Below are 10,654 nucleotides of genomic sequence, written 5' to 3' on the forward strand. Positions count from 1 at the left end.
CAAGCTTGTAACATTGAGTTATAAAAGGAAATTTGTCCAGTCTTAATCTATCCATTTCCAGTAAAAACCTGTTTTAGGTGTTTATCCTGTAAATTTGATGATTCACTAGAATTACTATGTGGTTCTTCACCATTTCTATCAAATAAAAAATTAATAGTGCAATTCCAGTCCCCTCCTAACACTAACAAATTATCATCATCAAATTTTTGAAGAGCTCTATTTATCAAACACTCTCACTCTTTCCAACCCATTATTTGGAGCACACATATTCACTAATACAACTAATAACAATAATATCATTCCCTTTTCAACCTCTTCAGTATGTAAAATATTAACATTCAAACCTTTTTTTAAGTAATACAGCTACTGCTGCACTATTGTTTGTCCCATGACTTAATACCAAATTTCCTTCTCACCATCTATTCCACTCTATGTAATTTTCATCATTAGTATGAGTCTCTTGTAAAAAAAAAAAAATAAATAAATAAACATTAAACTCTGACACTACTGCTAATTTACCTCTATCTCTTTAACTGTTCACAGGAAAACAAGAACAAATACAGTATACCAATAGAAAAAACTGCGATGGACTAAACCAAAAATCTTTCTGGCCTGTCACTAGGAAAACCAAGACAAGATGCAAGGCCTCAGTTTTTCATCAGTTTTCTTGTTAATAAACATTAAACTTCATGTACATCAAGAACAAATAACACGAAAACAAGAACAAATACAGATGTACTTTTAGAGAGCATTTTCTGGCCTGTCTAAACACCTAGAGTTTTCTGTTACACATTATCAAAAACACCTAGCTGAAGATGAAGATGTCGTTGAAACACTATTTTCTTTTTACACATCTTCAGTAAATAAATCACAGTTATTCAGTCATTGTTTTAGGTATCTGTTCTTTTAGGTTTGATCATTGGTTGTCATGTTTGTTTAAATAATCTGTTTTTCTTTAAGATTTTTCAATTTTTAATATTTTTTAATTTTTCACAATTGTAAAAGTTTGTTTAACTTAAACATTAGTTTTTAGTTGGTTACATAGGTGTCAAGCATGAAGTTTATATGTGATCCTGGACTACAAAAAAAGTCTTATTTTGCACGGGTATATTTGTAGCAATAGCCAAAAGTACATTGTATGGGTCAAAATTATCGATTTTATTTTATGACAAAAATTATTAGAATATTAAGTAAAGATCATGTTCCATGAAGATATTTAGTAAATGTTCCACTGTAAATATATCAAAACTTAATTTTTGATTAGTAACATGCATTGCTAAGAACTTCATTTGGACAACTTTAAAGGTGATTTTCTCAATATTTAGATTTTTTTTTGCACCCTCAGATTACAGATTTTCAAATAGTTGTATCTCAGCCAAATATTGTCCTTTCCTAAAAAAAAAAAAAAAAAAAAAAAAAAAAAAACATATATATTTAGCTTTCAAGTGATGTATAAATCTTAATTTTGAAAAATTTACACTTATGACTTGTTTTGTGCTCCATGGTCACATATGCATTTTTAAATAATTACAACAGAGTTGCAGGTTCCGGGTAGTCCGATGTCCGTAAGCAGCAGTAAATGTGACAGAGACGGGAGTGTTACTCAAACAGTCCGCTGTGTTCTCTTTTGATAAAATATTGCATTGCATGTTACTAAGACAAATTCTGTAACAGTGTTAAAAACACTGAAATTAATAAGCATACAAATATTCATAATATAGCCTAACGACACAACAGACTGTTCCCTGTTAAGTACACCTAAAAATGCTAGTGAAAGAGAAACACCCACCCATGCAATTCTAAAGATTGGAAATGCCAGGATAATTTTCAGTATAACTCTGATTGGATTCGTCTGAAAGAAGAAAGTCACATACAAACTAGGATGCCTGGAGGGTGAGTAAATAAATGGGCTTATTTTTATTTTTGGGTGAACTAACCCTTCTGAGATTTCAGCAGAGCTGTTTCTGTTGCACATCATAGATGAGAATGTTAGCATCTGTTCATTTTAATTGTTGGAGAAAACTGCTTCATTTTTAGCTTTTTTACGCTATTTTCATCTTCCGGTTTTAAAATCTACATTGTGCTGACGTCACACTTTGTGACGTGGCAATGGACTATAGTACATCGATGACGCATCGGCGTCTCATAATTATTCATGAGGCGGCGTTTTCATATACTATGAGAAGAGACTTCACCCAATTATTCAGGACAGCCTGTGTTGATTTACTATGACAGACGCTTCAAGCTTTGAGATTGCGTATATTAACTGAGAGAAAAATTCATGGATCCAGAGAGATTGCTTTGTAAGAGTTCCACACAAATGCAATTCATTCATATAATGTTGGAGTGTAATAGCGGTTTTTACAGCTCCTTGACACAACCCATCTAAAGGATTATAAACGCCGCAAAATAAGCCTTTCATGAGTACGCCTGCCCATCCAGTCCTGATGGGCAATGGTAAACAAACTTGGCTTGCTGTCCTTAATGGAAGCTCGAACCCGAGGCTCGGCTTGAGCGTCAAGTTCAACCCCCCATTGCAATATTACCTAGAGGGAGAATAATAGAAATAGAGGAGGAGAAGGGGAGGTGGAGGGATACCGGAAGAACTGACGCTGGGATGGTGCAATGAGAGCTGCTTATATAGGCTCGTAATGATGATTGACAGGACTGAATGATTAGTCTCCTCCTGAACCTACATTTGGAACTTCATTAAAAGTTAATAGAGGTGCAACAGTGTTGCCTGTGCATTTATTTGTGTTGTTAACTCAATGGGAGAGAGTGAAATGAAACTGTCTAAACAGTCTGAACCTGAAGTTAACTCTCTCCCCTCTTCCCCCTCTGCTCCACAGCACACCATGCCCACATTTGCAGCATTTTTCTAAAAACTGTGGTGAGAACTAACCAGTGCTGAAACAGGGGGGTTTCATGACCCTTTAAGGGAAATAGTGGATGCACACTGTGAAAAAACAGTGGTTTGTTACTCCGGGGCAGCAACGTTGTTGTGCAAGTGTGTTTGTTCTTGGCATTTCAGTGACAAATGTTTTGTTAAACAAATGAAATACAATTTAGTCAATAAAGTTGTTGTATCTGTTTTATTTATGTCAGTGTCACAGCTTGCGGACTCACAAGCTCCTCCCATGGCTCGCCTCCAGCAACTCGTCTGTTTTTGGAGAGAAGCGTAAAGCTGTATCTGTCCTCTGTAAATCTGATAAAACTAAAGTCTCTTCTGAAATATGAAGGCTATGCTACTGCTCTACAGGTACTCAAGACTTAACCTGAGATTGTGTTATGTATGCTTTAAGGTGATTCCAGTTTGTGAATACATATGTGGTTTTTAAGCGTTACTTTATGTCTGAAACTCTTTCCACACTGAGGGCATGTGAAAGGCTTCTCTCCAGTGTGAGTTTTCATGTGAGTCTTAAGATTTCCTTCTTGTGAGAAGCTCTTCCTACATATTTTGCAGGTGAAAGGGGTCTCTCCAGTGTGAACTCTCCTGTGGTTTGTAAGGGATAGTTTATATCTAAAGCTCTTTCCACACTGAAGGCATGAGAAAGGCTTCTCTTCATTGTGACTTCTCATGTGACTTGTAAGACCTCCTTTTAGTGAGAATCTCTTTCCACACAGTTTGCAGGTGAAAGGACTCTCTCCAGTGTGACTTCTCACGTGGGCATTAAAGGTTACTTTATGTCTGAAACTTTTTCCACAATAAGGGCATATGAAAGGCTTCTCTCCGGTGTGAATTTTCATGTGAGTCTTAAGATTTCCTTCTAGTGAGAAGCTGTTCCCACACAGTTTGCAGGTGAAAGGGGTCTCTCCAGTGTGAACTGTCCTGTGGTTTTTAAGGGAAACTTTATGTCTAAAACTCTTTCCACATTGAGGGCATGTGAAAGGCTTTTCTCCAGTGTGAATTTTCATGTGAGTCTTAAGATTTCCTTTTTGTGAGAAACTCTTCTCACACACTTTGCAGGTAAAACACGTCTCTCCAGTGTGAATTCTCATGTGGACATGAAGGCTTCCCTTCTCAGTGAAACTTTTTCCACACTGTTGGCAGGTGAAATAGCTTCTAGTTCTTGTCTTTTGAGTTCTTCTTGAAGACGTTCTTTTAGTCTGTGAGCATCTAAAAGATTTTTCTCCAGTGTCGAAATTGTGGTATTTCTCACATTGATCTTTCTCTTCCATTTCAATCAGTATTTCACTCTCCTCTTTCAGCACCTTCAGATCTAAGGTGAAAATGACAAATACAACAGACGTCAAAACATTTACATTTTTTAAGCATTAAAAACAAACATCAAATAAACTAGATCTTATAGGCACTAAACTAGGTCCTATCTGTAATCTCACAACCTTTTTGCTATATTGAAATGTCTTCTGCTTATATATTGGTCATTAAAGTTAGCACATAGTTCATTAACTAGAAAAAAAAAACTTAAATCTAAATTTAAAAATGTATTAGCAGTAGAGTCCAACTCCAACAGATATAATTTTGCAGATTTTATCAGCCAATATGAGCCTGTTGCAGATATGCCATCTGCAATTTCTTACAGAACATGACACAGATAAAATGCTTGTAAATGGTGTCATTTCTTAGCTTGTCCAACAGAGCACACTCCATTGTAGCGTATATTTTTCTCTGATTTAGATATCCGCCCCGACCCGCACCCGATTGTCACATTACAATGATTCTAATTATTAGTTTTGCATGATAATATGATGAATGGTTCATTTTTAACAGCAGATTCAGTGACAGTGGAAAAGTTGTGAAACTTGTGTATTAAATAAATTCAATGCATACAGACTGAAGTAGTTTAAGTCTTTGGTTCTTTTAATTGTGATGATTTTGGCTCACATTTAACAAAAACCCACCAATTCACTATCTCAACAAACTAGAATATGGTGACATGCCAATCAGCTAATCAACTTAAAACACCTGCAAAGGTTTCCTGAGCCTTCAAAATGGTCTCTCAGTTTGGTTCACTAGGCTACACAATCATGGGGAAGACTGCTGATCTGACAGTTGTCCAGAAGACAATCATTGATACCCTTCACAAGGAGGGTAAGCCACAAACATTTATTGCCAAAGAAGCTGGCTGTTCACAGAGTGCTGTTATGTTAACATGTTAACAGAAAGTTGAGTAGAAGGAAAAAGTGTGGAAGAAAAAGACCAACCGAGAGAACGGCAGCCTTGAGAGGCTTGTCAATCAAAATCAATTCAAGAATTTGGGTGAACTTCAAAAATAATGGACTGAGGCTGGGGTCAAGGCATCAAGAGCCACCATACACAGATGTGTCAAGGAATTTGGCTACGGTTGTTGCATTTCTCTTGTTAAGCCACTGCTGAACCACAGACAACGTCAGAGGTATCTTACCTGGGTTAAGGAGAAGAAGAAATGGACTGTTGCCCAGTGGTCCAAAGTCCTCTTTTCAGATGAGAGCAAGTTTTGTATTTCATTTGGAAACCAAGGTCCTAGAGTCTGGGGGAAGGGTGAAGAAGCTCATAGCCCAAGTTGACTGAAGTCCAGTGTTAAGTTTCCACAGTCTGTGATGATTTGGGGTGCAATGTCATCTGCTGGTGTTGGTCCACTGTGTTTTTTGAAAACCAAAGTCACTGCACCCGTTTACCAAGAAATGTGACAAGCTTTTTAAAAATGCTGATTTCATTTTCCAGCAGGATTTGGCACCTGCCCATACTGCCAAAAGCACCAAAAGTTGATTAAATGACCATGATGTTGGTGTGCTTGACTGGCCAGCAAACTCACCAGACCTGAACCTCATAGTGAATCTATGGGGTATTGTCAAGAAGAAAATGAGAAACAAGAGACCAAAAAATGCAGATGAGCTGAAGGCCACTGTCAAAGAAACCTGGGCTTTCATACCACCTCAGCAGTGCCACAGACTGATCACCTCCATGCCACGCTGAATTGAGGCAGTAATTAAAGCAAAAGGAGCCTCTACCAAGTATTGAGTACATATACAGTAAATGAACATACTTTCCAGAAGGCCAACAATTCACTAAAAATGTTTTTTTATTGGTCTTATGAAGTATTCTAATTTGTTGAGATAGTGAATTGGTGGATTTTTGTTAAATGTGAGCATTGAATTTATTTAATACATGAGTTTCACAATTTGAGTTGAATTACTGAAATAAATTAACTTTCCCATGACATTCTAATTTATTGAGATGCACCTGTATATCAGTTTGCTTTCTCACGTCCACTAATGCAGCATCTAGTCAACAAATTAATTACTTAGTAATAATATGAAAACATGCACTACAGTATACTGTGTAAACATTGTTGTTGTGGATGTTTTAAATGCACATCTGAAGTGTCCCGCTTTGAGCAGCGTGCAGTGTCTTGTATCAAAACAAGAAGCACGTGCTGTCAGTGATTTCCACTTCTAGAGGCCGCTCTTGTACTGTATAACAAAGACTATAGTGACTTCCCTGTATAATTACAGCGTTTGAATGGTATAGTGTATAATGTTACAAAAGCTTTTTTTATTTCAGATAAATGCTGATCTTTGGCTCTTTCTATTAATCAAAGAAAAAATGTGGCATGCAGTTGATTCAAACAATGATATAAAGCTATTCAAAATATCATTCAATGTAAATTGTGATAATAATCGCAATTACAATTTCAAGGGAATAATCAACAACTATGATTTGTGTCATAATCGTGCATGGCTGTTTTATTTGTTCACCAACACCCTTTCAATGAAAAACAAATGTAAATAGCATGCAACAACTCTAAGCTTTTACTAATCATTTTATTAGTGGTATTTTTTACTCATTTATGGCTTGATTCAATTAATATTTACTGGTATTTATGTTTATCTGTGTTAAAATGAGATTTAGTTCATAAATTAATATTTATTTAGTTTATAGTGTTTTTCATACTAGGTTCTGAATACCGTTAGCTTCCATTATATATAAAGGTGACTTGACATAATAATAATGACAGTCCAATTCTGAAGTAGGATCTTGTCAGCTGCATTTGAAGGCAGCATTGCTATTTGTCTGGTCTTGTGATCTTAACATGTCTATATCAAATAAAACATTAGGACACTCATGTCACATGATTCAAAAATATCATTCATTTCTGTAGAGTTTTACATTTTTAAAATAATCAAACGACTGAGTTCCGCTTTAAGAATGAAAACTCACTTGGTTGTTCCTCAGTATCTTCATGTTTGATCCTGAATGTGTCTTCAGTCTTCATATCTTCACTCTCCTCCATAATAAATGTCATCTTTGTTTGTTGTTCATCAGTTTCTTCATGTTTGACTCTGAATGTGTCTTCGATCTTCATGTCTTCACTCTCCTCTTTAATAAACGCCATCTTAACAACAGCCACATAGATCTCTGTCAGTTAACCAGGGTTTTTTTTTTTTTCGGTGTGTTTGGAAACGCTATCAGAATTAAATTGAGAATAATTAACAGAAAGAAAAAAAATCTGCAAAAGTCAAGTCAGCACACTGGAAAGGGAGTGATAGCTCATATATAAAGGGCCTGAACAGCAAACAAAACACTGAATACTAAAACTAGCACTATAGATTAATAAAAGAAGACACCTTATACAGCCAATTCATATTTAGATATGATATTTAGTACAGTTTCAGGACAACTTTGGCTCTCAGTTTGTAAAAGTTTTGTGTTTGTGTTCGTTGTATTTACAATGTTTTAACAGCAGATGTCATCAGCGCCACGAATCAGAGAAACATGTTGAAAAAAATTTGCTTCAATTGACAGTTTCTCCAGCACTGCTTTCCAGTTCACGAGCTTGTGTTTACATTAGGATACCAGGAGCGAAATGAGACGTACATTATCTCTTCTGTTACTCATGTTAGGATGCGCTTCACTCACAGAAACAACGTTCGGTAATGTTAGGTAAAGCATTACAATGTTATGATCAGTAATTCATTTATTTTATAGTTTTTTAGAAACTGACTGAACGGTTGTATCGATTTAAACAACCTGAATGCTTCAAACACATACCTTTCTGCAGTCCAGACGCAGGAGCGCGGCGCAGCCTTATGACGCCAGCAACGTATTCCAAAATAAAAGTCCCACTTACACGCTAAACTCAAAAACATCGGTTAACCCTTTTTCCATTTTAATATAAACGGTTGCACACACACACACATTTTCCATTCTTCCTCAGATTCCTCCTTTTCCCATTTTCCCTCCTGTTTATCAGTTTCTTCATGTTTGATTCTGAAAGCATCTTCAATCTTAATGTCTTCACTCTCCTCTTTAATAAACGCCAATCTTTACAATATTTTAATATAATATGTTTTTAATAACCTATAAGAGGTTGAATGTTTTCAGATTTAATAAACATTTATATGAACATGAGGCAATTCTACTATCAATAATGTAGGTCTATGCTTTTCTAAATGAATCCCATATTTATGTTTAACTGTTTCAAGCATTGACTGTGTATTATTATATTAAATAGAGTTTTTATTTCTCTAGTTGTTCATATTCAAATCTATTTGGCATAAATTCTGGCACCATGTCACCACATGTCCCTCTAATTTACATTATTTTGTAATAGTTTTACTTCAAGAGTACATTATGGCCATGGGTTATCAATCATTTTTACATTAGGGATAGACAGTACCAAACTTTTTAATTCGATACAATACAGTTCAATTTTTCGTTACAATCTTTACCATACCAATACGGATTATTTTTTAAAGGGTAATGGTAATTTTCATTTTCAGAAAAAATAAATAAATAAAATAATCATAACATTTAAAGGCAAAGCGCATCCACAACACATATTGGCACTTAATAACAAATTCATTACTAAAGAAAATATGAGGACAAATAATAATAATAATAATAATAATAATAATAATAATAATAATAATAATAATAATAATAATAATAATGTTTAAACGAATGCAACATTTTACAGAAATATATTAAATATATTAAATAAAATAATTTATTATAGCACAAATAAGGAAATAAACAAAAAACAATGCACATTTGCACTTTCTAAAGGATTTCTTTATCTTAAACAGGCCTTTTTATCCAGACCATCTTTCTACATATTTGTACCCATTTATGTTTTTAACTTTAACTTAACTGTAATTGTTTATAAATATTCAGTTTTATATGAAAAATATATATTTTTCAGTTGCCATTTATATATAATAATTCTTTACTCACATTTCTTTAGTGCTCTAAAGATACGTATCTTGATATTTAATCAAGTTCAGGAAAAGTAACATGTTAACATTTATAGCTTTAAGATGATTTTGCCTTTGACTAATTGTCTCTCCTGCCTTATAACAGCCTCTCTGCTGGTTGCAACAATTCCAATGTATCTTTTTGCCAATTTGCTGAGCAGTGGAAATGTGTTCTCATGTCAGTTTTTTTTTTTTTATCTGTATTTACTACAGAATTGATTCCTATTGTCATATCTTTGCAATGGTTGGAAGAGACACAGATTAAGAAAGCAGTGTTATGTAAGCTATATTAAAGTGATTCTTACGTTTTAAATATGGATATTTTCCTTACAAAAAAGCATCGATTCACTACAGGAGGCCTTTATTAATAAAGCTTGGGAGTGTCAGGATAAATTGTAATATAACTCCGATTGCATTGGTCTGAAAGAAGGAAGTCATATACACCTATGATGCATGGAGGGTAAGTAAATAATAGGTTACAGTAGTGTTGGGTCCCATCATCAACCTGCGAGATCACCAATACATGATATTATCGTGCTAATGTATTTAATTATTTACAGTTTCATTGCCCGAAACCAGCTCCATCAAAAGGCTAAAAGCAGCTTAACATTATCAAAGAACATCATCACTGATTAGCCTAGCCTATTCTAGTGCAAGTTTATGCATTTTAAAAAACACACACGTTATAAGTGAAGCTAACGTTATCTACACTGTATGATGAATAAATCTCTTACCACACACTGCACACGTCTGCGGCGCGTTACAGCTCCGATGCATCCACTCTAGTCAATGCTTGTGTGTATACCCGCCATGCTGAGGCTGTTAAAGTGTTTCTCCACGCTGCATCGCTAAAGTTAGGCTAATCCCCCACCTCGTCCCTACCCTCCCTCCAACAATTTGAATTTCTGTGGGCAGGATTTAATTTAATGACATTCTAATGGACTGCATTGTGACATAATTGCATGCAGAAAATAAACGTTGTAGTCCAAAGGAGCCGTTCGTTGTAGTTCTTGAAAAGGGATTTTTTAAAAACGAAATACCTCCTTTTGGAGTGGATTTCACGTGACAGCCCCATAAGATGAACGAATGACTCGAAAAACCCGAAGACTCGAAACAGGTGAACTAATTCCCATACAGAACCTATTAAGGATGTTGCACATGCGCGACTGAACAAATCACTCCTCGAGATGACTCAATCCCGAGTCACATTAAAGATTTGTTAAAATGAACGAATCTTTCAATAACGACCCATCACTAATTCGTAGCATCGTGGATGCGCATCCCAGAGCCTGTGCTACACAAGCTTTTGTGCTTAAAAAGTATACAAATTTTTATTTTCCAAAAAAATGGCCGACCGTTTCGCTAGATAAGACCCTTCTTCCTCGTCTGGGATAAATTAGAACCCCTTAAAGCTGCATTTAAACTACATTTTGGAAGTTCAAAATCGGGGCACCAA

General features: G+C 35.3%; 1 protein-coding gene across 3 annotated transcripts; it reads right to left on the minus strand.

The window, feature by feature from the left end:
- Positions 1 to 2,941: 2,941 nt before the first annotated feature.
- On the minus strand, positions 2,942 to 8,022 carry LOC127153491 (gastrula zinc finger protein XlCGF8.2DB). 3 transcript variants are annotated; one of them, XM_051094560.1, is made up of 3 exons: positions 7,163 to 7,245; positions 5,367 to 5,580; positions 2,942 to 4,220 (listed from the first exon to the last, which is right to left on the minus strand). In XM_051094560.1, the coding sequence occupies exon 3, from the start codon at positions 4,177 to 4,179 to the stop codon at positions 3,298 to 3,300; it is 882 nt and encodes a 293-aa protein (XP_050950517.1). In that variant the 5' UTR covers positions 4,180 to 4,220; positions 5,367 to 5,580; positions 7,163 to 7,245; the 3' UTR covers positions 2,942 to 3,297. The 3 variants fall into 3 exon arrangements, with proteins under 3 accessions (XP_050950517.1, XP_050950516.1, XP_050950515.1); XM_051094559.1 differs by lacking the exon at positions 5,367 to 5,580 and adding an exon at positions 7,994 to 8,016 and having other exon boundaries at positions 2,946 to 4,220; positions 7,163 to 7,337; XM_051094558.1 differs by lacking the exon at positions 5,367 to 5,580 and adding an exon at positions 7,994 to 8,022 and having other exon boundaries at positions 2,947 to 4,220; positions 7,163 to 7,407.
- Positions 8,023 to 10,654: the final 2,632 nt, after the last annotated feature.

This window comes from Labeo rohita, chromosome 22 (genome assembly GCF_022985175.1).
Source record: "Labeo rohita strain BAU-BD-2019 chromosome 22, IGBB_LRoh.1.0, whole genome shotgun sequence".
NCBI lineage: Eukaryota > Metazoa > Chordata > Actinopteri > Cypriniformes > Cyprinidae > Labeo > Labeo rohita.